General features: G+C 45.4%; 2 protein-coding genes across 7 annotated transcripts in view; one reads left to right on the forward strand and one right to left on the reverse strand.

Moving 5' to 3' along the window:
- Positions 1–10,395, forward strand: part of ADGRE5 (adhesion G protein-coupled receptor E5) — an 84,959-nt gene extending 74,564 nt beyond the window's left edge. For all 4 annotated transcript variants that reach the window (XM_077327363.1, XM_077327366.1, XM_077327367.1 and 1 more), the window contains 6 exons: positions 17–237; positions 623–689; positions 1,335–1,426; positions 4,478–4,646; positions 5,260–5,367; positions 6,019–10,395. In XM_077327363.1, the coding sequence (XP_077183478.1) occupies positions 17–237; positions 623–689; positions 1,335–1,426; positions 4,478–4,646; positions 5,260–5,367; positions 6,019–6,051 (690 nt within the window). In that variant the 3' untranslated portion in view covers positions 6,052–10,395. The remainder of the gene's footprint in view (positions 1–16; positions 238–622; positions 690–1,334; positions 1,427–4,477; positions 4,647–5,259; positions 5,368–6,018) is intronic.
- Positions 10,396–11,263: 868 nt separating this feature from the next.
- DDX39A (DExD-box helicase 39A) lies at positions 11,264–24,339 on the reverse strand. 3 transcript variants are annotated; one of them, XM_077327368.1, is made up of 11 exons: positions 24,189–24,339; positions 22,190–22,400; positions 21,351–21,478; positions 18,564–18,656; positions 17,409–17,592; positions 16,605–16,723; positions 14,486–14,617; positions 14,252–14,361; positions 13,885–14,029; positions 13,610–13,757; positions 11,264–11,566 (listed from the first exon to the last, which is right to left on the reverse strand). In XM_077327368.1, the coding sequence occupies exons 2-11, from the start codon at positions 22,395–22,397 to the stop codon at positions 11,550–11,552; spliced, it is 1,284 nt and encodes a 427-aa protein (XP_077183483.1). In that variant the 5' UTR covers positions 22,398–22,400; positions 24,189–24,339; the 3' UTR covers positions 11,264–11,549. The 3 variants fall into 3 exon arrangements, with proteins under 3 accessions (XP_077183483.1, XP_077183485.1, XP_077183484.1); XM_077327370.1 differs by lacking the exon at positions 24,189–24,339 and having other exon boundaries at positions 21,351–21,473; positions 22,099–22,264; XM_077327369.1 differs by lacking the exon at positions 24,189–24,339 and having other exon boundaries at positions 22,099–22,254.
- Positions 24,340–25,643: the final 1,304 nt, after the last annotated feature.

The following is a 25,643-nucleotide window of genomic DNA, read 5'->3' on the forward strand; positions in this document are numbered from 1 at the left end:
CCATCTCCTCTTCCAGACGGCTTGTGCTATCGTGGCTGGTCTGCTGCACTACTTTTTCCTGTCTGCCTTCTGCTGGATGTTGCTGGAAGGTGTGGAGCTCTACTTGATGGTAGTTCAGGTCTTCAGAACCCACAGCCTCAAGAGCTGGCAACACATGCTTGTGGGATATGGACTCCCAGCCATCTTGGTGGGAATCACAGCAGCCATCAACCACCGGGGCTATGGCACCAAGAGACAGTGAGTTACAACATGGGTTAAAGAATATGTGGGCACATCAGAAGTTTGGCCACCAGAACCAGAAGAGTCTGCACTGGCATAGCAGCTGTGTCATTTAAGGGTGGGATGGGATGGGGCTGTGGAGAGAAGAGGCCAAAGGCAAGGAAAATGTTGTGCAGTTTCCATCCTCAAGCACTAAGCAGGTGGTGTATGTGTAGCTGCAATTCCAACACCGTTGCCAAAGAGGTTTCTGCTCGTGAATTCACACAGGAAGGACAGCGAAATATTATATTATGAGAGAAAGAATGGGATATATAATTTTAAAAGAACAAGGACTCACAGGGAGTGGCCAATGGCTATGAATACTGATGCCTGCAAAAAGATTCATTTCTGCTTTCCCCCGCAGCTGCTGGCTGTCAATGGAACATGGGTTTCACTGGAGCTTCTTGGCACCTGTCTGCCTCATCATCCTGGTAAAGTCCAGTGAATCCTCAAAAGACCCATCCCTCCCACCCAAATCGTTATCCCTTCATCCCAGCATGTCCTCTGCTTTCATTCCTTCTGTGCAGTCCAAACTTCATGCAGTCTCCCAACATACACTCACAAGTGGCATCAGCCGTCACTTTCTGTGTCTTGCCTGGTGCCACACAAATACCTGCCACGCTGAGTTTCTGGAGGAACTTTCTCCAAGCACCGAACCTCTATGGATCTGGGGCTTGGTTCACTCAAGTAAAACTGCTGTGATTCCGGTTCCCACTGTCTTCCTAGTCACATTCCATCTGTCTGGTCACAGTGCAATGCAAAAACATATCAAAATGGGCTGGGAAAATTTTGTCTGGCTACGTGTTGCAATTTTGGCAAGAGAACTTATCAAAGCAGCAAAGACTTTTAACCATCAAAGTAGCCCAAAGTAGCCCACCAAAGCACATTACTTTTCCCTACCAGTGTATACACATGTTGGGGAGGAGGGGATATGCAGACCAACGTGGGTGAAAATCTATCTTTTTAGCTGCATTTACGTGCATTGGAAATGCTGAAAAATGTGATGCATAAAGCAGCCCTAAGTCTAAGTCTTATCTCAGCACCTTACTTACACCCCCTTTCTCTCTTCTAAACAGATCAATGCTGTCGTCTTTGTGGTTACTATCTGGAAGCTCACTAAGAAATTTGCAGATATCAATCCTAACATGAGTCAACTAAAAAAGCAGAAGTAAGCATCTACGGAGAAGTTGGTCCCCTTGGTATATTTTTCCCCCTTTTGTTCAATTTTTCAATATATTATTAATTTCTGTTTCATTAGTGCATAGCATATTTTTTTTGACCTGTATTTCCCTGAATGAAAGATAACCAACCCCCTTGTAATATTATTTTGTTTTCAGAAAAACTTTTTATTTACATACTTGTACCTAGTATATTACTTTAAGAGGATGCCCTCTCTCTTTTTTTATTGCAAACTAGACTTCCTTTTGGGTAAACAGTAATTCTTGCTGGTTTCAGTAGAAAACATGTCTCCGGTTTGGATGGAATCTTAAAGAACTATACAATTCCCTCAAGGCATCCTACCTGCTAAATTTCTGGCAGATTGGAGAAAAGATTTGGGTTTAATAGGCAATTAAAATGTGTGTTTGTACGATCTCTTCTGTCACAAGTGCCTTTTACTCTGCTAATTTGAAATAGTTTCCACTGTTTTATTCATTCCTGTCTCCTTCCAAACCTGATCTCTGTCTGAACATTTTTAACCAGACAGCAAAACCCCAGAATAATTAATGCATGCTTTCCATTTGTTTTTATTATTACTATAAAAATCCATTACTTTTGTTTCCTTGCTTTTTTATTTGTTAAGAAACAATCACTGCTAGAGCCTAGGGGATGGGGAATACTTGTTATACTGCAAAGTTTGTTGTAGCCTCGCCATGTAAGGACAAGACTGCACTATCTTATCCCTATGCATGATACAACCCCCACCCTGGTTCTGTCTTGTAGATCAGGTTTTCACTACCTATAGGTCAGGTCTCACAGTGGGCTCACATCTGAACTAGATTCTGTGAAAAGATTAAAATGTATAAAATATCAATTGCCCTAAATATTTTTCCTCAAATCCTCCCAGAAACATCAGAATAGCAAAATGTGTTCCAAAGTCTCAATTTGACCATCCCCAACACTCAGATCTTCTATCTAAATAAGTAATACCTGCATAATAGCCCTCAGTAAATACTGACAGAAAGGCGTTTATCCTTGGCAGCATAAACACTCTCTTCCATCCTGTGGAACCATTATGTAAAAAACATAATGCAGAATACAATTAAAGGGCACCAGCATTTAGCATTTAGGGCGCTAGTATGAACATCTACTGAGCACTCTCATGCTCTCTCATGCGTACTTCTGAAATCCAAGGATATTGCCACTAACTTGATTTCTTTCATCTCATATGCTTTGTTTGGGTTAAAGCCCAACAACTGAATCTTGATTTCAATAAACTTTTTTCCAAGAGTTCAGTAGCATATCTCTTCTAATGAGACTTAGGAGCCTCTTGTTAGACATCAGCATTTTGCAATAAAACAAAAATGATATTTGCCATGCTAAAGCTTCCAGGAATTTCTGATTTAATTCCACTCTGAGGGCTACCTAAGAGACAAAATTTGGCATGCCTGATATACTACCAATTGTCTTAAAAGTTGGCCAATTACTTCATCTACCACATCAATCAAAACTCCACTACCATATAACATTTGGGGAATTATCTTAGCATTAAATGCTTTAATTGCTCCAGGTATAAAATTCCAACCCTGGGTATGAAAAAAATGAATTAGAGCATTACTGGATAATTTTGCTTTACGTTTAATGTTTTTCAGATGTAATTTCTATCTTAAATTAGCTTGAAATACAATACCCAGAGAATTAAATTGACTGACTTGTTCAATTTGCATTCCATTAACTTGCCATTTATATTCAGAACTATCTCTTGCTTTAGAAAATACTATGATATTAGATTTCTGTCCATTTATATATAATCCCTCATTTAGACAATATTCAGAGAAAGCCTTAAGTAATTTACAAAGGCCTAATGGGGAGCAAGAAAGGAGAAAGGTATCATCCACATATAGCATAAATGTTATTTTTAATCCACCATAGTAGGGGCATTTGAAAAGTGGGAAGCTAAAAAGATAGCAAGATCATTCAATTAAAGATCAAACAAAAGGGGCCAATACTCAGACCAAGGAATTAGAATGTAATTGTTGGATCAACCATAGTAGCCTTTTGTCCATTGAGTTTTTTCCTTATTTGTTTCCGAAGTTGCTCTCTTGTGATTGAATTAAAAGCTCGTTTTAAATACATAAAAGTTGCAAAGAGGATTCCCTGTTTTACCACAGCGTTTCCCCCCACCAGTGACAAGTTCCATTATGTTAACTTTCCAGAATGTTTGATGAACAGATCAAAATATTAACTTATTGTGCAGGAATGAAGCATAATTCCTCAGCTATTTATTCTAGATAAAAATGGGAGCAACAATCCTTGCCCACCACATTAAATTGGCCTTAAAAAGCTAGTCTGGGCATAAATCTGAACCAGGAGCCTTACAGAGTTTTAATCCTTTCATTTAACTTGGTATTTCTGTAGAAGTAACTGGCAGCCACTCTGGGGCCATCAGTATATCTGGGTACCTTTAGAGGCAGTGTGGTATAGTGGTTAAGAAAAGCGGCTTCTAATCTGGCAAGCCGGGATTTGAGTCCCACTCCTCCACATGCAGCCAGCTGGGTGTCCTTGTGCTCATCACAGTCCTATTAGAGCTCACAGAACAGTTTCTCTCAGTTCTCTGAGGCTCACCTACCTCACAGGGTATCTGTTGTGTGGAAGGGAAAGTGTTTGTAAGCCACTTCGAGACACTTTCGGCCCATTAAAAGGGGGATATAAAAAAACAAGTTTTCTACAACAATGGTGGGGTCAAAGGCAAACCCTCTGCCCTTTCTATTGCTCTTTTTTATTTTGGAACTGAACCTGGAAACAGTATTTTCCATGTCATACATTCGTTAGTATTTTTTTCCTCACTGCATATATTAGTGATCAAGTAACAGGTGTCTTGCTGGCTACTAGAGAGAGTTCCTTAGGCTTTTAGGGGAGATAAGAGGAAGTAGTGGAGAAGATGATGGTCAAGGGCTGGAATATCAGGTCCATATGCAAAGGCACTGGGGCTGATCCTGATTGCCCCTGCATATTGCAGCCATCACTAGAATCTGTGTGCTCAACTCCTTTCTGTCTTCAGGGTGCTTGTAATCACAGCCATTGCTCAGCTCTGCATTCTGGGCACCACCTGGATCTTCGGCATGTTTCAGTTCAGCGATCACAGCCTTGTCATGTCCTACATCTTCACCATCCTCAACAGCTTTCAAGGGTTCTTCATCTTTGTCCTGCACTGTCTGTTCAAGAAACAGGTAACTGAATAATTGGGAAAAGGGGCAAGGCAAGATGAGGAATTGCAGAGCTCAGCACTTGGGGATGCCATTAACTTTCAGATGAGGCTTTCAGATCTGATTATTTAAGAGGGTTGTGATGTTTTCACTCTTTAGGAAAGATGTTTTTCAATGTTTGACATTCTCAGTCCTCTCACTGTATGTTGTTGTCTCTGGGAAGAAGGGAACTTTCATTACTCTCCCCTTTAACTTGTTAATAAAAGGTTTATTAAACTGCTTAACATAAAGGTTTAGACATCCATTCAGTTCTTTTACAGGCTGCCTGCCACTTTGTAGGAGATATATATTCACACTGTATGCTTGTGTCACTTAAAACCAGATATGAGCATTCAGCTTCAACTGTCAGCTCTGTCAGAGACCTGGGCTCTTCTTGAGCCCACGACCTCCAAAGAAATCCAGGGTTGCTATGCACAGGAAAGCAATGGCAAATCACCTCTGAGCTTCTCTTGCCTTGAAAACTTTATGGGGTCACTATAAGTCAGCCATGACTTGCTGATGAAAAAAAGAGTGAGATTTTGTTCAGAAATGCTGCAGGTGGTGACAAAAAGCAAACCAGAATTTTATTCCCTGTCAGGTGCGTGAGGACTACTGCCAACTGCTTTGCCGGCACAAAAGTGGCAGGCCCCGAAGTAGTGACAAGTATACAGAGTTCAATTCTACAGGGACTTTGAACACATTACGGGTAAGTATGAGTATATGCCCAACGTACGTGGCATAATGCTCTTGCTGAAAACTGTACTGTTAACATTGTTGTATTTTGGGGTTTTTTCATGTAAAACTGTGTTTCCCTCTGTTCTCTTTTATTAATGAAAATCTTTACTAAAATAATTCTAAAATATTTTTAAAATAAAAAGGTATGTTGAGTACAGTTAGATCACTTAGCTTAGGTCTTTTTTAGCCAGCTCATTGTACTTACAGCTAGTAGGGGAACTTAGAAGAGCTCCTAAACAGGCCATGGTAGGAAAGAAAATGTTTGAGAATGGCTGCTCTAGCTCTAGTCTTGGGGAAGCTATTCCATAAGAGGGGGATATGGCTACAGGGAGAGGTAGATTAGAGTCCGCAGCCTGGACTACCCCCAATAAAGGGACTGTTGGGTTACTCTAATCACACACAAGTCTATCCTGAGGGGTTATGCATGGCCTCCATAAAAGAAAGGAAGTTTCTCAAATACAGCCTTTAGGGGGGGAAATCCCTGGGTGGGGAAGATTTGCAAACGAAACTGCAACAGTGGCTTGTTTGCTATAATTGGTTAGAGAGGTAGGAGATGGTGAGTGCAGGATATATGGATGATAATAATCTATTGAAGTATTGTACTCCTGCTCCTTCCCTACAGCCACAGAAGTCTTCTCAAGAATCTGGAATTTAGCAGCGTTTCCTGAAGCGTGTTCCCAGACTGCAGCTTTGCACATGATGATTACATCCCATCATTCCAGGAGCCTTTCCTCTGGTGGAGCTACGCACTGCTACAGGCCTGCTGCAGCAAGGGCAATGGAACAGCAGAGACTGCCAAGTGACTGTGCAGGATCCTACGAAGGCCAGTTCAAGAACTGGACTGATAGTAGGGAGTTGATGTCACTGGACACAACAGTTTTGCCTCTGCACCGGTACCACATCTCCTCTCCCACCTGAAGCTAGTCTGTACAAATGAGGGTACTTGTGCACATGACACTCTTAGAGACTCTTCCAACGGACAACGCTTGGTGCCAGCTGGGTACCCGGAGCCCAGAGCATCAGATTTGAATTGGATTTTGCAGAGCTGGCATATGCAACCAGTGAAATTGTCGAGCAGGTAGTCTGCCTCCTTGGTTACTCTGTGCTCTTCAGGGACCATTCCACAGGCTGCGGTACCCTGGCAGAGCACTACTGTAAAGTCCCGCCTTCCCCCAGCTTAGCTAGCTGCCTAGTGATAATCATGCAGCCTTATTGCAGCACAAACCAAAAGGAAATTTCTAGCACTTGAATCCATCTGTGCTGCTTTTATTACTTCTGGCATCCAGCTGGTTTTTGCATCTTTCTTCCCTATGCCTGTGTCTATAAATAATCTGCAAAAAACTCCATACAGCTGATGCAGTGGGCATTAACCTGTGTGCTGTGCTAGTTCTGTCACTCATCTACATTTTAATACTTGGGCATTTGCTCTGAGCATAAACCTGGGATATTCTGTGCAAGACCAGCATAGCGTAGTGTTTAAGAGTGGTGGCCTCTAATCTGGAGAACTGGGTTTGATCCTACATTCCTCCCCATAAAAAGCCAACTGGGTGACCTTGGGCCAGTCAGTTCTCGTAGCCTCACCTACCTCACAGGGTGTCCGTTGTGGGGAGAGATAAGGCAAGGCGCTTTGTGACTCCTTTCATGAAAATCAGGACATAAAAAAATAACTCTTTTTCAATTAGCATAGCATGTCTGTGTGTGGAAGTGCAGACACTGACCAGGAATGGGGTGTGTGCCCCTTAACATATGGCTTTGGCACAGCTTCACTTACTGGTCACAGCCATGAACCAATTTAACAAAAATTCTGGTTTCATAGGACTCTTGTTACATTCCCATAATCATCTTCTCAAGAGTACTTCTGCAAAACATAGAGGTTCCTGTATGTATGATGCTTAATGCTTCCCCCCCCCCCCATAAGACTCTAATCCAAAGCAGTAAATCTGTGTCAGGGCTATATTATTTCCGAGCAGGGACTGTGAAAGTATAGAGCTACTAGAAGAACCATGCCTCTAGTTGTTCAGGAAAAGTGTTCTGTGGAAGAGAGAACTGAAGGCTCTAAGCTTGATTCAGCAGTACTCACTCTGTAGGGGTGGAAAGCAGTATTTGTAAGGACTATCAACGAAAAGAGCCACATTTACTTCCATCCTTGACACAAAACTTTCAGCTTCTCGGTTCCTCTGATGCAGTTTCAAGGTGGGAACTACCATACAACCAGGAGCTCCACTGGGCCTGGGTCTTGCCCGCTTTCCTGAAACATGGGGCTAATGCTACAGTGGAGAACACTGCTCAAAAGAGCTCCATGTGGCTCTCAGTGCTTTATATCAGGGGTAGTCAAACTGCGGCCCTCCAGATGTCCATTGGCTACAATTCCCATGAGCCCCTGCCAGCAGTTTGACTACCCCTGCTTTAGATGCTATTGTTAGTACAGTCCAGCCCCAAGCTAACTATTTCGGCAAGAATTGGATTGCCTGTTCAGAAAGTCTACCTAGGCAAGGCAGGAGAGTGAAGATACGCAACATAGATCCAGCTCAGAGCCATTTCATGGTCAACATGGCTTGTTTGGTTACAAGCACAAAACAGATTTGAGTACTTTTAGCAATATGAAAGGTGTCTTTGTACATTTGACACATGAAACTAGTCAAAAACAAGCAGGGAAACATCAAATAGGTTGAGACAGAAGACACATGATTCACAAGCACTTGTTTTGTGCACATTGAGACCCAAAATTAAATGGGGTCAAATGGCCCATGGTACCTTTCTCCTTGCCTTCTAGACAAAGGTAAATCACTGAATATGGCAGGGGTGGCCAGACTGTGGCTCTCCAGATGTCCATGGACTACAAGGCCCATGAGGCACAGCCAGCACATGGGAACTGTAGTCCATGGACATCTGGACAGCAAAGTCTGGTCACCCCCTGGCCTATGGCATCAGTTATGCACTGGCACTGTGGCTGGCTACTGGTTGCATTGTCCTCTGCCAATAGACTTGTTAGCATTTGCAGCGTAAGGCTAGGGGAGATCAACATCACTCATTTTCCAAAGCACAGACTACAACTAGCACAGTTCATTTTAGCAGGAACAGGCTAATGCTGCACAACTAAATCTTTCAAAAACAGAAGAGGGGGAATAATTTCCATTAGTTCCCTCTTCCTGCGGCAGACCTCAGTTGTTTCCTTATGCTGTTCCTGAGGGTCCTCCTCCCCCAGCATTTGGGAACACTCAGTGGATTGCAAGGGGGGGGGGCGGAGAGGAACCTTCTGCTCTGCTGGCACAAGTTTCTTGCGCGAGTTGAAAATTTAGTCTGGAGCCAAACTGGAGCTCTCCAGAACTCGTCAAGCTAGATGTCACAAACAAACAAAAGAGAGTTGCGGGGAAAGGAATGTCTCTCTCGGGGCATGATTTTAAACCTTGTTCAAGACTGCATTCTGTCTCGGATGCATATTCAAACAGTGCTGGTGTCAAGTTCCTCCCAGCCTCTTCTCTGACCAACAGAAAAAAAACAGTAGTATCCCATAAAGTGACATGTGTCAGATGATGCTCATTAAAGGTACTGTGAATTACATTCTTTGTTGGGATGTTGCTTCTAGTCCAACATGAAAGTAAACTACCCTATGTGCTCATGTATAAGCCTAGTTTTTCAGCACCTTTTTTACACTGAAAAAGCTATCCTAGGCTTATATGGAGGTATATACGGTAATTGAAATAAAAGGCTGCTCCAGCCAGCCAATCGTTGTTCTGGCAGCCTGTAAGACATCAGTGGTTTGACTGAGGGACTCTGATCTTTTTTTCCCTTTTGCCTTCACTTCTTCCTCTACTTAATCACTTCTTCCAAACTATTCCTTTGGTTTCTGTGGGTGAAAAGCGGGGTACAAAAACCAGCAGCTATTCATCCTCTTGACTTTTCTGTATTTGTTGCGGGGGGGGGGGGGCGAGGCTGGATGGGAGAGCCTGTGAAGATGGAGCATTTCCCACCCTCAGCTTATATGCGAGTCAATATGTTTGGCCAGATTTTGTGGTGAAACTGGGTGCCTTGGCTTAAATGCGGGTTGGCTTTTATGGGAGCATATATATGACACTTAATTCTGCCTACCCAGGCAAAGCAGTTGACCAGGAACTCACTGCTTACCACCACACCTAATCCAGAAACAAGGTCCCGATGCTTCATTTCTTAAGAGCTATGCCTTTCACAACGGTGGGACTTGGCATGTTTTGTGTAGACTCTTAACTCCTGGAAGTTCTACACCGTGGCAGCAAAATGGAGGGACAAGGAAAGAAACAGAAGACATTGCAGGTAATTGGAATCAGAACCACCCATCAGCCACATGGGAAAGAGTTTTTCGCACAAGGACAGAACAGCAGCAAGTCATATGAAGTAGCAGAAGGATGGGAAAGCAGGATTGATAACACTAGGCTACTATTGAAGCTAAGGAGGGGAGACAGACAGTGAAAGCTCACATGGAATACTGGGCATTACAAAGCTTCCGTGTTTGAACCAACTTTTTAAGGGCCATTTCCCATTTTGGCATTTTCTTACTGTGGAACTTGGCTATGCATACAGCAGCACTGGGTACACTGGCCCCTAGCATGCTGGCACTGGTCAGCCCACATTAGGAAGCCAAAATCACTAGAGTTATAATAGATCTGAATTCAAAATCACAGCTGCAATTAAATTAATTTACTTGCTTATGCAGCAACTAAATTTTATGCAACAAAGTTGGGGCCCAAATTCCAGCTAACCTTCAACCTGGTAATTTTTTGAATTATGGAATGTATGAATTTGCATATTAATCAATGAACGCAAAGCACAGGAAAAAACATTACACTTCTGATGATACTGCTGTGCTAGGATGTGTTCACTCTCAGTGCCTTTAGGTAAGTAAATGAATGGTTTATCCAACTGTCTTTGCCTTTACTCCCCCCCTATAGCGCCCTCTTATTCAAAGTATTTCTGTCAACCATTTTTTTCGGGTATGTATATTAAAGTTATTTTTGATTCATGATTGTATAGAAAGTCATTTGGGCTAGAGGTAAAAAGAAGAATGGGCAATGTTAATGCAGCATTGAACCTGCAATGTCTGAGAAGCTGCCCCCAACCCCGCTGGTTCCAAGCAAAGACAGGTTGAGGGGGTTTAGTTTACATTCAAACTGAGCTCATTTCTAAAAAGAAGTGCTTTCTCAAAATACACCACACCATGAACAGATCATGTACAGCATCCTGTTTCCTCCTGCATCTTTCCAAACAAGTGAAGTTTCTTAGGTAAAGGTCCCCTGTGCAAGCACCGAGTCATGTCTGACCCTTGGGGTGACGCCCTCTAGCGTTTTCATGGCAGACTCAATACGGGGTGGTTTGCCAGTGCCTTCCCCAGTCATGACCGTTTACCCCCCAGCAAGCTGGGTACTCATTTTACCGACCTCGGAAGGATGGAAGGCTGAGTCAACCTTGAGCCGGCTGCTGGGATCGAACTCCCAGCCTCATGGGCAAAGCTTTCAGACGGCTGCCTTACCACTCTGCGCCACAAGAGGCTCAGTGATGTTTCTTAGACAGGTCACTAATCATCTTCCTCTTGTGTGAACAGGACTGCACTAAGAGATGTGCCAAACAAATTAGGAAAAAAAAAGAATTTAGTCAGGAGCCAGAATGTAGAGGTTAATCTCCCACAGATTCACATATGGCAAAGATTCCTGAAAATGGGGAGCTTATAGGGAGAAGAAACTGGGCTGCTAGTAAGACATGCTACAGACAGACCAAAGGAGGAATGTAAAAGGAGAAAAGCAAGGAAGGATGGAGGGTATAAAGTAGGAAAGCTGGGAAACTTGACTCCTTGATAAATTTTAGTATCCATACAACTTCAACAGCAGCCATGGAAATGACATTAAAAAATCATTTAATGGGTAACTCAGCCACAGGAGCTTACTATACAGAAAATAGAAACATCTAATTTAAAAGCCCCCAGGCTGATGCTGGGCAATTTCTGAGACAGTCATTTTAAGACCACAACCCCTAAAAGTTCAACTCCGTACCAAAAAACAAAGATGTTCATTGAACTCCAACCAAGAGCTTGAATTGTGTGTGTGTGTGTGTGTGTTTGTGTGGGGGTAATTCCAGTCTCCGCCTCCGTGCTGCACAAGTCAAGGAGGACCTGTGGGGACCACGCTACCGGCTTTGCTCAACTGCAAAAGAGAAGAGAGCTGGTGAATACCATTCTTGCAAAGCCAAAGTTAAAGCAAGTCAGTTGTAGTTTTGTCTGCCATGGAATGGTCTGAGGTATGGCTAATCCTAGTAGACTAGGCTTAACAGGAAGTCAAAGCACCCCACTGGCCCAATAATGCAGGCCTTGGCACAGTGCAGCACCTTTTACCATGAGCCTGACCTGTAATCTTCCTTAGCAGCATTCATTATTGGCACTGTAATTGCTATTTCTGCCATAACATCGGCATGATTTCTGACAGATCTGTGCCCCCCCCCCCGCCCACCAAATATTTTTGCCCTCCTGGTTAATGGAGGCCCAGCTCACGAGTAGCCCAACTGATGTTTTTCCATCTGCACCAAGCAAGGCTACCAGTGCCCTCTCTGGCCCTGGGATATCTGGCCACAGTGATCCACACGATGGTCACCTCCAGGTTAGATTTCTGTAACTCGCTCTAGGTGGGCCTACCCTTGGCTTTGACTGTGAAATTACAACTGGTGCAAAATGCATCTGCTGTAATCCTCACTGGAACATCTTGGAGGAACCATATCCAGCCGGTGATGAGGCAGCTGCATTGGTTGCCAGGGGTGTTCTGGATCAAGTTTAAGGTTTTGGTGCTGACCTTCAGGGCCACTCAGGGTCTGGGTCTGGCACATCTGAGGGACAGTCTATCTCCTTATGACCCATGCAGAGCACTTCACTCTGTGGGAACTAATAAGCTGGTGATCCCTGGCCCGCAGGAAGCATGCCTGGCCTTGACCAGGGCCTTTCAGTCTTGGTTCCTACCTGGTGGATGAGCTCCCGGAAGAGCTGGAGGCCCTGTGGGAGCAGACACACATCCACAGGGCCTGCAAGATGGAGCTCTTTCACCAGGCATTTGGTTGAGGCCAAGGCAAGGAAAATCCTGCGGTCCCGTCCCCAGAGAAACCTTAGACATCCATATATCTCCAACCATCTTCCTCGAGGGATGGGGTCTGAGAGGAGGGGAGTTTGCTGGGGTGGTTATAATTTTTGGAGGGTAAATTGTTGCTCCCACCTTTACTTTAGTTTACTTATATGGTTCTGGTATGATTTAATGTTTTTATTGTATTTTATGTTTTTTATTTTGTATTATTGTAAACCATCACTAGTCCGGGAGTGGTGGTAAATCAATCAATTGATCACTCTATAATCTGATCCTTTATCAGTCTGAGGATTCCCAATTAGGCCTCAGCTTCCAAATACAATCACTATATTGCTGATTGGCAGCCACCAAGTATAAATTAGGTAACAAAATTCACAGCCCAGCAAGCCCATACTAGTGTTTTATGTGCACAGCAGAAGTCACTGAACACGCCACCTTTCATTTCATTTAGGAAGCCGTACCCACCCTTCTCTCCCCAGGGGGAGCCCAAAGCATCTTACAATAAGCATCGTACCCTCCTCCATTTTAATCTCACAACCAGCTACCTGTAGACAGGTTGGTTTGCAAGAGTGACCAGACCAAGGTCACCCAGTTACCTTTCATGGCAGAGTGACTGACTAACAGCCATCTCAGGGTGGTGTATAGCAATTTAAAAACAATAGACAATAAAATTAATTAGTTAAAAACTATCGCAGACAGCAGTTGATGTCTCCCATTCACAAGCTTGGTCCCTTAGGATGTCGTGGGGTGTTCCGAGGGCTATAAAGGGGGGTGGGGTTAGAACCTGGTCAGTCATCCTCAACCACTACATCAGTAAAAGGAGTTCAGCAGTGGAATCGGCTGCCTAAGGAGGTGGTGAGCTCTCCCTCCCTCACTGGTCTTTAAGCGGCAGATACTTATTTTTATTTTATTTATTTGATTATTTGTTTACCGCCACTCCCGGACTACCCAGGATGGTTTAGGCTGATCCTGCATTGAGCAGAGGGTTGGACTATGATTCTCTATTATTCTATGCTTACACAGGCTTTCTATAGAAACAACTCCCTGGCTAGCTTTCCTTTTCCACAGGTTCTCCACACCAGCAAGCAGATAAGCCTACCACAGTCTATTGCTAACACTTACTATATGAGGAGATGTCGATCTCTTCAGGGAGCTCAGCCACATTCACCTCAAAGCGATCCTGAACTTCATTGAGGATTTTGGCATCACCTTCATCAGACACGAAGGTCACAGCCAAGCCTTTTGTGCCAAAGCGCCCAGCTCGGGCCACCTGAAAAGGATACATCAGAACAATTCTGGGACATTTCTCTGGGCATTCTGAATCTACTCTACTAGAGGTAATGTGAGGGATGTAGTCCACCACATCACAACTATCACAACCTTAGCTCAGCAATTACCCTGTGTAGATAGGTATCAGAATCCTCAGGCATGTCGTAATTGAAGACGATGTTGACCCGCTCAATATCCATTCCCCGGCCAAAAAGATTAGTGGCCACGAGGATTCGACGCTGGAAGTCCTTGAATTGCTGGTACCGTGAGAGCCTGGGAAGAACAAAAGCGACAACAGATCCTCACCAAACCATCACACCCTCAAATACATTGCAACATACAGTTCATTGTACCAGCAGTTCACACAAGCCAAACATCCTGGATTTCTTCCTCCTCAAATTCACAGAAGAGATTTAATGTTGGCTGTGTCACCCCTGAAGAGGCAAGCTCACCAGTTTACAACCTCCTCCCCCTGATTCCTCTCCCAGCACTCACCTCTCTTCCTGAGACATGCCCCTGTGAATGGCAATGGCAGGGAAGTTCTGCTCAACCAGGAGCTGGGCAAGTGCCATGCAACGTTGCACTGATTTCACAAATATGACAACCTGCAGGGGGTGGAAAGAGGATTAACCGGGAAGCCCCCAGGGCTTTGTGATCTGGCTCAATCCCCATCCCTGGAGCTGGGAATAGCATGGAGAAGTGAGAGATGCCAGCCCTCTTGCACACCACCTGGTTGAACTCCAGCACATCCAGCAAGTCAAAGAGCTTGCGGTTTTTCTCCGTGTCCTTCAGCTTCACATAGTACTGCTGTAAGCCATGCAGAGTCAGCTTGGTCTCATCATCCACAAACACTTCCATGGGCTGCGAGCAAGGACAAAACATAGTGAAACCTTCTACAGATAAATTATGGCCAAGATTCTCCCATCATCAAGTTTTAAACATTAAAGGTTACATGAGAAATGTAAAAATATCAACACTCCCATAGCAACAGGCATTAACTTTGATCACAACAGAGTCTACGGAGGAGGCTGGGGGCAGAAACAGAACTGTTTCATCTGTAGAATTGCAGCTCGAATCTCGGCATGAGCAAGATCTCCCCCTGCTAAACATTGCAGGGAGAATTCCCACGATTATTAATTATCTGCAACATTGGTTTAAGGGCCTGGCAGCAGAGAGAACATGTTTGTTGTACATTTCATGAAAGTTCCAAGTTAAACAATCCCCAATCCACGGTGGCAACTGTGAAGATACAGAAGCGCTCTGAACTAGTAGAGCAACTAGGTGAGATGGTCTAGCCCCGTGGGGTATTTAGTACTCTCCTCTATGAGCAGAGCCTGCAGTAAAAGCACTCAGAAGCAGCGCTGCCTTGTTTGAAGTCACACAAGTGTTCGTGGTACCCCAGGCAAGCTTCCCAGTTTTCTATGGTACTGAGTGCCTGTTGTCCCCAATGTATTTTCCCTTCTGGATGTCTAGTTGAATCTATGGGGAACAGAATATGCTAACCCTTTTTCACCTAAATAAGCCTGCAGTTCAATGGCAGAGCATACTTTGCATAAATTAAATGTTCCCCAAATCCTCACATCCACAGCTAAAAAGATTGAAAATCCTGGAAAACCATGCCTGTTAAAGAATAGCAGTTCAGTATGTTTTACTCTGGAACAGGAAGTTACTATGATTGGCTGCTGGACAGCATGTGTTTCCCCTACTTATACTGTTTTCTGCCATTCTGTCGTGTCTAATTTTTGACGATCCCACACAGCCTCCCTCAGCCGTGCAATGTTCTGGCCAGCGTCCATTCCAATTGTGTCCGAGCACTGTGCCCCTTGTCACCCTGGTTTCCTTTTCCACTGACCAATCCTAGCATAACTGCTTTCTCCACTGAGTTGGATCGCATGATATGGCCAAAGCCAGAGCTTCTTGTTTTTGCCTTTCAGTGATAGGTCAGGCTACTTAATAGTGTTCATTAAAACATGAAGCTGCCTTATACTAAATCAGGAAACAGCAACAAACAGCAAGGTCAAGATATTTTATTAGATATTCGAGATCCTTATACATTTTGTTGTATGCTTTGTCAGGGGATCTCTCACAGAAATTTCTATTAAATCTCAAAAGGAGTCTCAAAGCAGCTTACAATCGCCTTCCCTTTCCTCTCCCCGTAAAAGAGACCCTGTGAAGTAGGTGGAGCTGAGAGAGCTCTGGCAGGACTGCTTGGTCAGAACAGCACTCTCAGGACTGTGACTAGCTCAAGGTCACCCAGCTGGCTGCATGTGGAGGGGTGGGGAATCAAACCCAGCTCACCAGATTAGAAGCCACTGCTCTTAATGACTATATCAAGAGGCTCTCTAATGAAACTCGTCAACCATGCATCTTGTTCCTCTTTTCTCCTATCTACCTATCAGTATTGCCTAGCTGGATTGGCAGAGGCTCTTTAAGGGCGTTTAGCAGAGGTCTTTCACACTGCCTATTACCTCATCCTATAAACTGGAAATGCTGGGGACTGAACCAGGGAGCGTCTGCATGCCAAGCAAATGCTCTACCACTGAGCCCCAGCCCAAATTCAGTCATAATTATGAACAGGGATAGACACAGTGACTCTGATAACATTTGGGGAATACATATGTTCTGGGATTCAAGCACTACCTTTTATCTGAACACCACTTGAAAACAAGGTGTTAAAATCAGATGCTTGCGTAAGCCCATTATTTACACCATCTGGGGAACCCTCACCAAGAACCCCTTTCTTTGAAGTGAAGCTGGAAGAGACAAAGTGCCCCATAGAGATTCCTCTATTCTTTATATCAAGCAATGGCCAGTCTGAAAGGCACTCTTCTGAATATATCACACATACATCCTGCATGAACTTCCTGCAGACGGGTCGGATCTCTTTGCTCAAGGTGGCACTAAACATCATGCATTGCTTCTCATGGGGTGTCAGCTGAAAGATCTGCTGCACATCAGAACGCATATCTACAAAAAATAAAAAAAGAGAGAATGTTGTCATTCCCCAATAATTCAACCAATACTCGACCCTGAAGTCATGGATATGCCAATCCAAGTCTCCACTCCTGCAACCCAACATAGCTTGGTCCTACCACAATAATGGCTTCTGAGAAGGTGCTAAGAACAAAGTTCCTCCTGGTCACTTCTGCCTTTGCTCCCTTAAGAACCACAGCAGCCTTCTTCCTGAATATTCCCTACTCCCCAATATTCCTCTGCGAGATTTAACTGCATGGTAAGTTTCTCAAACACCTTCTCTTCAGCCAACTAGAAACAGGTCCACTCTTGAAGGACATGTGCGCAGAAGCCTAAACATTGCAGAAAGATGGACCTCTCCCCCTTGTGTTCCAAATTTGCAATTAATGCATATTATTATAATTCCATCCTATCTGCACTTGAGGGGCAGTGTGCAAGATTAAAGATTAATCTTTCAGATCTGTGTGTCAGTACACTCTTCCAATATGCACTTGAAAACACAGCTGAACTTCTGAAGTTCCTCAAACTGCTTTCAGTAGCATTGTTATTGCCTCTTGCAGTTTGACTTAGAAACTGAGCACACTGCCAAGTGTTCACGCAAAAACAGATCAACATTCTCCAACCCCAACAACTCACGCCAAAACAGCCCACACCTAAGCCACCTCCTTTCTTCTCTTACCCAGTTGCTCTAGCATCTTGTCGCACTCGTCCAATATAAAATGCTTGACATTCCGCAGATTTAGGGTCTTGTTGCGTACCAAAGCTAGAATACGGCCTGGGGTCCCCACCACAATATGCGGGCAATTTTTCTTCAGCACCTCTTCATCCTTCTTGATGGAAAGGCCCCCGAAGAAGACGGATACCTGCAGGACAAATACAAATCACTGTCAACTACACCGTGAAAGCTATTGAGATAACCAAGAACACTTTTCATGTTTTAAGAATGCTTCCACATATGTGATGCAGGACATGGAATAGGTCAAGAATTGCACTTGGCTGTTTCAATTCAGTTCCCCCTGGCCCATCAGACCCGCTCTTCCTCAAGAACCAACATTCAAAATCATTTGAATGGCTTTGGCACAGAGATAAGTTGTCACACAGTATAAGTGTTGTAAGTGAAGGACTTTGCGATGTCTCTTGGCCTCAGGATCCAGAGCGGGATACCACAGTTAGAAAGACAGATAGGCCACAATACAGAAAGTCCTTCCTGCCTTTATTGCTGGCCCTTCGATATGCAGATTGATATTCTCAAATGTATCATTCCTTCCTTCCTCATCCTCTCTGTCACACACGGCTCTTACTCAACTTTGGCACCTTGAGAGTATGATGGATTCCTGCATTTCTCTCCATCCTAGCTAGTTAGAATAGATTAGAACTCTTATCTCTCCACTATCTTATCTAGAAATGGGTTCCCTATAATAAAGTAGCTAATTTAGACTTAAAAGATAAAGAGAAGTCTCAGTTTTGTTTGTTGTTTTCTTACCTAAACACACATAAGAAACGCATGGCTTCTTCCGTAGCTATAAACCATTCTGCACTTTGCTAATTATGGGAATATTGCCTTAATATTCCAATTATAAGAGGGCCCAGAATTAGCAATATTAGCATCAGGCTACACAATCCAACAAGAGCTTCCATCCCATGAGTTGATGTTCATGTTGCACTGCTACATGCTTATCAAGTGATGTGGATATTTCTAAAATCAGTAAGGGTTCTCCTCTCACTATGTAACTTTCTCAAATGTATAATTCCCCAATTAACTCCCCTACAGCTTTTCTACCACAAGTCTTCCTGGGATTTTATATCTTTTGGGCTTAGCTGTAGTGCTCTTCACCTTGACAGAAGACATATACTTGGAAAAGCGCTCATATTCCTTGCTGATCTGAAAGGCCAGCTCCCGGGTGTGGCACATCACCAACACAGACACCTGCCAGAAAGAAAAAGGACATGATTAGAAAGGCAACGAAAAGGGCTTCTCCCTGCCCTCTGAACCACCAACACCCCAGCTTAATCTAGAGAACCAGCTTCTGGTAGGACAAGTGGTATCATTTCGAACCCCATCACATAACATTACATGCAAAGTGACCTATCACCAGCCCACAGCAAGCTCCACCATTGTAGCTTGCACTCTGGAGAAGCTTGAAATCAGGTAATGTGCCCTTGCTTAGAGAACTAACCATCAGCAGCTACTAGTAGTTTTCTGGGCACATTTTCTACTGGTTGGGCTTAGTCTCGTCTTGGAAGGAGTTTAGAACTGTAACTTTTCAGGCAGCTCAATTGCTTTCCTCAACAGAACAGAAGAACCCCAAGCCCCAAGTATAGCAATAGTCATGTCAGTCTAGAACAGCCTTTTTCAACCTTTTATTTTATTGTTTTTATTTTATTATATATTTGTATAGTGCCCTCCCTTAAGGCTCAGGGCACTTCACATGGAACATAAATACATGGAACTTGTTTCTTCATAACATAAAAGTGGGCTGTAACACTAATAACAATAATAGTTAACCGTAACTGAAGGCAATAGTCTAAATCATAGCAGTTTGAACAGGTCCATGGTTCAAGTGTATGGGTTCCTGGGAGAGAGGTTCAGGGGCCCTGAAGATGTTACTGATTCCAGTCACCCTCAACCAAATGCCTGGTGGAAGACCCCTCTTCTGCAGGACCTGCGGAACTGTTTTAGATCTGTTAGGGCCCTGTTCTCTACCAGGAGCTCATTCCATCAAGGGGGGGGGGCAGGACAGAGAAGGCTCTGGCCCTGGTTGAGGCCAAGCGGGCTTCTTTTGGGCCAGGGATCATTAGCCGGTTGGTGATGGCAGAGATTAGGACTCTTTGGGGGGTATAAGCAGAGAGGCGGTCCCTCAGGTAGACTGGGCCCTGACCACGTATGGCCTTAAAGGTGATTACCAGAACCTTTAGCCTTATCTGGAATTCAACTAGTAGCCATTGCAGTTGATGGAGGATGGGCTGAATGCGGGGCCTCCATGGTGTTGCTGTGAGGACCCTGGCCACTGCATTTTGGACCAACTGTAGTTACTGGATCAAGGTTAAGGGGAGGCCTGTGAAGAGTGAGTTGCAGAAGTCCAGTCTAGAGGTGACTGTTGTGTGGATCACTATGGCTATGTGTTCAGTGGCCAATTAGGGAGCTAGTGGCTTGGCTTGGTGGAGATGGTAAAATGCCAGCTGGTAATGCCAGCTGGTAAAATGCCACCTTTGTGACCTCGCCCTCCATTGTGAGGGAAGCATCCATGATCACACCCAGGTTCCTGGCGTTGAGAGCTGCACATCATCCAAGGTGGACAGACGTGCTTCCTCACATGGGCCCTTCCTACCCAGCCACAGGACCTCCATCTTTGAAGGGTTGAGCTTCAGATTACTCTGTTTGAGCCATTTTGTCACTGCATCCAGGCAACTGGCTAATGCTTCTGGGGGAGGGTCAGGGCAGCCATCCATCAGGAAGAAGAGCTGGATGTCATTTGCGTATTGATGACAACCCAGCCCAAACTTCCATACCAGTTAGGCAAAAGGGCGCATGAAGATGCTGAATAAAATAGGAGAGAGGACCGCTTGTGGGACTCCACAAGCAAGTTGTTGATGGTTTGATGTTTTCTCCTATTGCTACTCTCTGTCTGCGACCCCAGAGGAAGGAGATCAGCCACTCAAGGGCTGTTCCTCATATTTTGGCATAAGCAAGGCAGTGAGCTAATAACTTGTGCTTGACTAAACCGAATGCTGCTGAAAGATCTAGTAGTATCAGCAGCACCAACCCACCTCAGTCCAGCTGGCAACTGAGGTCATCTATCAGGACGACTAGCGCTGTCTCTACCCCATGGCCAGGCCAGAAACCTGACTTAGATGGGTCTAGAACTGAAGCTTCTTCCAGGAATGCCAATAATTGATCCATGATAGCCCTTTACACCATCTTCCCCAGAAACACTAGGCATGAGACAGGTTGATAATTGTCAGGCTCTCGTGGGTCTAATGTTTTGTTTCAGTAATGGGCGTAATGGAGGAACCCCTGGAACATTTTTCAGGCTTTGAGGAACCCTGGAAATGGTGACCTTCTCCATTCAGAGAAGTGGCCACATAAGTAAGATGTGAGAGCCAGGCAATCAATCATTTATGATTTCCATTGTGGAGAAATAGAGTAGGCCTGAGCATTTTGTTTCCTTGTATTGTGTTTGTGTATGACAATAAAGGTTTTCTGAGTCTGAGAGCAACAGGGGAAGTAGGCCCCAAGTGTTGCCTAGCGATGTCGGCAGCTGTCTGAACGTCTGGAAAAGGCTGTGTAACCCCTGGAGGCCTTTTGTGTAACCCTGGTCTAGAAATTCATCCAGACCTCTCATCCACTATTCCAGCAGTAACAGATAGAAAGTAAGGCTCTCCCCTGTGCCAAGTTGGGGCACCAAAATGCTCTATTAAAATCTGTTCCACAACAGACTTCTCTGGGAACCAACACCAACATTATTCTCGGAGAGCTTCCACAGCAGGCTTTATCAAATCCCCACTCTTTCCTATTGCCCCCAGTTAGGACAGCCCTCGATCTGATGCCTTTGGACATCTCACTTTATGTTAGCCCCATGATGGTCATAACTACTGCAGAACTGTAATCCCTATCACATACCTGCCCATCTAACGGTTCAATCTGCTGCAGAGTGGCCAATACGAAGACAGCCGTTTTGCCCATGCCCGATTTGGCTTGGCATAACACATCCATGCCCAAGATAGCCTGTGGAATGCATTCATGCTGCACTGAGAAGGCGAGAGAAGAAGTCGTCACACAAAGCCAAGGAGGTAATAAGCAGCCCCCAAGTTAAGTGGAAGGACCCAGAAGAAACAACAGGATCCCCAGGATATATCCACCCCAGTCTCCTTCCTCCAACCTAAGTTTTGAGATTGCACAGAAAGCCATTCATAAGGTCAACCTCACTGTACACTTAACAGAGACAATTAGCTGTGCTATTCTTGCACCAACAGCCTCACTTCTAGCAAATGCACTGGACATTTCCAGACTTGTTACTCAGAATTACAAACTAAAGCAAGAAGGATAGGGAGAACCATGGCCTAGATTAGTTAACCCACAGAAGGATCTGGATGGAACAGGCATGAGTGCTGCATAATTTAAGTCTTGTGGCTAAAGAGGTTTCACTGCTCAGCTAAGCTAATAGGCACAGGAGACCCATGAGCCTAAAAGGCACTACCCAACTGGTAAAATGCAGCTGGACATCTTCCATATAGAATCTTAACAGCACCAACTGAGTAGTTTACCCCAAAGCACAAAAGCCTCTGCAGCAACACCAGAGAACTCCTTCCCAGAGCACTGGCACCCTCCCTCCCACCCGCCCCTGCTCCCTGCAGCCCCCAGCTCTCACCCTGCACCGCGTGGCACCACTGGCAGTTGCTCTCCGGTGGGTGGGCTGGGCTGGCTGGCGAGGGGCTCAAGGGCCTTGGCTCAGCTCCTACCTTCTGACGGATGCTCAAAGCCGCAGTCCACAATGGCACGGAGGAGCTCTGGCTTCAGAAGGAAGTCTCGGAAACCAGAACTGTGGATGGAGACATAGGAGCCCTTCACATCCTTTTTGGCAGGGATGGAGGTTGCGTCCGTCACTGCCTGAGGCTCTTCATCTTCCTCATAGTCCAGCAACTCATTCTCCACATCCTGTTCAGCCATATCCTAATAAGTAAGATCGAAACCCCCGGTCAGAATTAAAGGGCAATGTAAAGAGTGCCATGGAAAGACTGGCAGATCCTTTCTCCAGCACAGACGGACTGGGAGGTTTAAAACCTAAGGGAGAAACCACAGCCATGATTGTGGGCATTCAAGAATATCAGACTGAACCTCTCCATCTCTTGTCATATTCTAACCAGCAAGGCAGGCAACACTGTTTCCCCAACACTCTGAAGCTATATTCTGAAAGCATGCAGTGAACAGCTCTTAGGCTTTCTTCACACACTACTTGTTGTTAAATCCTAATGAGTATTTCCCAATCAAGTGTTTTATTAATGTGTGTGAAGTAGCAGAAGTGTCTTTTTAAACTCCTGAGTACATTTACATGGCCCTCCCACTCTTCACCTTAATAATCCTGAAGAGGCAATGGGTGGCAAAGGCAAACCACAAAGGGCTATGTGGTCCGGGGGTGTGGTTGGAGGGCACATGATGCCAGCAGACCCCTTGCAGAAACAAAACAAGTATAGACAGAAAGCTGCCTAGGAATTTTATGTATGCTGCTGTGGGTTCCAAAATGATTTCAGTTTACTAAATTTCTTTTTAATTGTGCCAGGAAATGAACACCTGAAGGTACTCCACTTTTTACTCATGGATCCTGAAATAATGCTTTACTCAACAGGGCAGCCTCAGGTGGAGCTGGGCCGAAATCAAAAATGCAGCCCACAAGCCAAAGTGGCTCAGCCCTCCAGCAAGCCTCATATAAGCCCCCCCCCCCCCCCAAATCTCCTTTTCACTTTGAGACCAAAGTACAGATATGACCTCACCTAGTCACACCACTGTTCTGGCTACCTGAATACAATCCAAGATGAATACATACTGTCCATTCAGGTTTATTTTTCTTAACCTTAATAGTCTTCCCACCCCCACCCCAAGCTTGCCTAGCAGCCTGGATTCAATTAAACTAACATTTTGCTCATCGAGGAAGAAACTAGTATTTCAACATGGTAACTGCCCAGTAGGAAAGCCCTCAGCATCTTAGAAACAACAGCCATATTGGAATCAAAGCCTTTTGAAGCATCTTTAGTTATCACGGGCACAAAGGGTAAGAGCTCAAAACAGGATCAGTACTCGTAAGGCAAACATAAACATTGTTTTAAAATCCCAATAACTGTTTTTTTTTTAAAGAAAGGGCCATATATTTATAAGCAACCTTGTCTAATGATCTGACATTTGGCATTATAAGGAACGGCCGGGAGGGGGGGGGCAGGATGTCCCGGGGCTGGACTGTGTCCTGAAGGCGAAGTCAGGCGGCCAGGGCAGGTAGGGCATCTGGGTCCCCTTCCCCACGTGCAATCCCATTCACCTCGCGCGTGGGAGCGAAGTCCTGGTTTTGTTACTAAAACCCACCCCTGCCCCTTCATGCGGATGCAGTTGCCTCCTGACCCGACGCCCCACTCCCTTCCCATGGCCGGATGAGGGACACGGGTCCGCCTGCACCCAAGACCCTTCTGCTACCCCCCCCCCCTCCACCCCGGAGAGGCCTGGCCGTCTTGCCCCACCCGCCGGAGCCCGGCCACAGGCCCGGGAGCTAAAATGGTCGCCCATCTGCTTAGACGGAGCCCTGCAGCACATGGAGGGCTTTAGGCGGAAGGAACAGAGAGGCGGCCAAGGGCAGCGCAGGCACCTCGCTGCCGCCCACCCCCTCCCCCCCCCGGCTCCACGCGCGGAGGCCGCCCCGGGGCTTGCCCGCTGCCTTGCACGTGCTTTCGCCCGCCAACCCCACGGAGTACCGACCCGAAGATGCCCCTGCTGCTTCCTCGGCTAGCGACGCTGACGAAGCCCCACCCGCGCGGCGACAGGGAGGGCACGGCCCGAGACAGCCCTTTCCACGCGCATTGGTCGCTGACTCGTCCCCGCCCCGCCTCCCTGCGGCGAAGGGGCGGGGAGAAAGCCGCCGATCAAACCTGCCCGCGCGTGCTGATTGGATCATGGTCTGTCTTACCCTGAGAGCAAAATGGCTGCCTGCGTAAGGGTGGCTCGCCTTGTTCTTTTGCGGTGCTTTCAAAAAGGGCGGTCACGCCATGGTGGGAGGGGACTAGTCACCATTTTGGGTACTGGCAAGGGGGTGGGTTGTTACCAGCGTTGCTCAGTCTATGGTAGCGTGAATAGCGAGGGGAAACAGCGCGCGGAACGCGATTACCGCAAGGGCTGCGTTGAAGTGAAGGAGGCTGTAACGCTAAGCGCCCTTATGAGTGAGGGAGGCCGCCTTGGACTGGCTGGAACGCTCGGGGATTATAAAGAAGGAAGAACAGGCCCGTGCGCGGGATTTTTAAAAGGGGTGCACCGTTACAGTACATTCCGGAACCTTCGTGGAATTTCTTAATTCTTTCTTACTTTCCTTGATTTTTTAAATTCTCTATTATTTTTCTATCTCGCACCATTATCAATAGGTATTCATTGATTCAACGAGTTGCTTTTTGTACTGTTTTATTTAACCTTTTGGGGGAGGTTAACCCCCCCCCCCCAAATACCTTGTATGCAACCTTAAGGAAGAAAGGTCCTGGAAGGCCAAACTAGATGGAATGGGGTCTTCTGTGACGTCATTTCGCCTTTTAAATATAACCGAGCTCTGACTGTATGGTCCTTGAAAGTACTGGGGTGTGAATGAATGCCAGTGTGCTTTCTCTTCCTTCTCTTCCCTTGAAGGGTTTCCGGAATGGGTGGGAGTTAATTTTTTAATATATTTTTTCATTATGTAACCTGCCGTGAGCCAATTGGGAGCGGTGGGCTAAAAATTGAAATAATAAATAAAAGTTGTTAAACATAAGGTGATATATGATGGGCTTGGAGCAAGTGGGAAGGGCATGTACAAAGGTGGGCATGTACAAAGCTATGCTTCCTAAGCATATGCTGCAGGATCATGCCATCTCAGGGGTGTCTCGAAGCCCTGATAATGTTTCAGAGGTTTCTCAATGGCAAAAAACTTCTGACTGCAGAGGTCCAGTGTTGAAGCACATGATTTGCATGCAGATTGAGGATCCTCAGTTCACTCATGAAAGGGCTTCAGGCAGAAAAGCTCATAGAAACTCTGGCTATTACAGTCAGATGTCACAAACTCTGTTGTGTTATTCACATAAGAAGAGCCCTGCTGGATCAGAACAGTGGTCCATCTAATCCAGCATGCTGGTTCACACAGTGGTCAACAACACTCCCTGCAAGGTCAACAACAGGTCATAGAGGCTGAAGCTA

This window comes from Paroedura picta, chromosome 3 (genome assembly GCF_049243985.1).
Source record: "Paroedura picta isolate Pp20150507F chromosome 3, Ppicta_v3.0, whole genome shotgun sequence".
In the NCBI taxonomy this organism is placed as follows: Eukaryota; Metazoa; Chordata; class Lepidosauria; order Squamata; family Gekkonidae; genus Paroedura; species Paroedura picta.

What these genes read in the sequence shown, in the direction of transcription:
- DDX39A (XM_077327368.1), bottom strand. Translation starts at nt 22,397, where the DNA reads ATGGCTGAACAGGATGTGGAGAATGAGTTGCTGGACTATGAGGAAGAT. An exon ending in TTGAACCGTTAGATGGGCAG is followed by an intron (nt 18,657 to 21,350) that starts GTATGTGATAGG and finishes TCTTTCTGGCAG; the next exon opens with GTGTCTGTGTTGGTGATGTG. An exon ending in AGTATATGTCTTCTGTCAAG is followed by an intron (nt 17,593 to 18,563) that starts GTGAAGAGCACT and finishes TTTGTCCTGCAG; the next exon opens with GTATCCGTCTTCTTCGGGGG.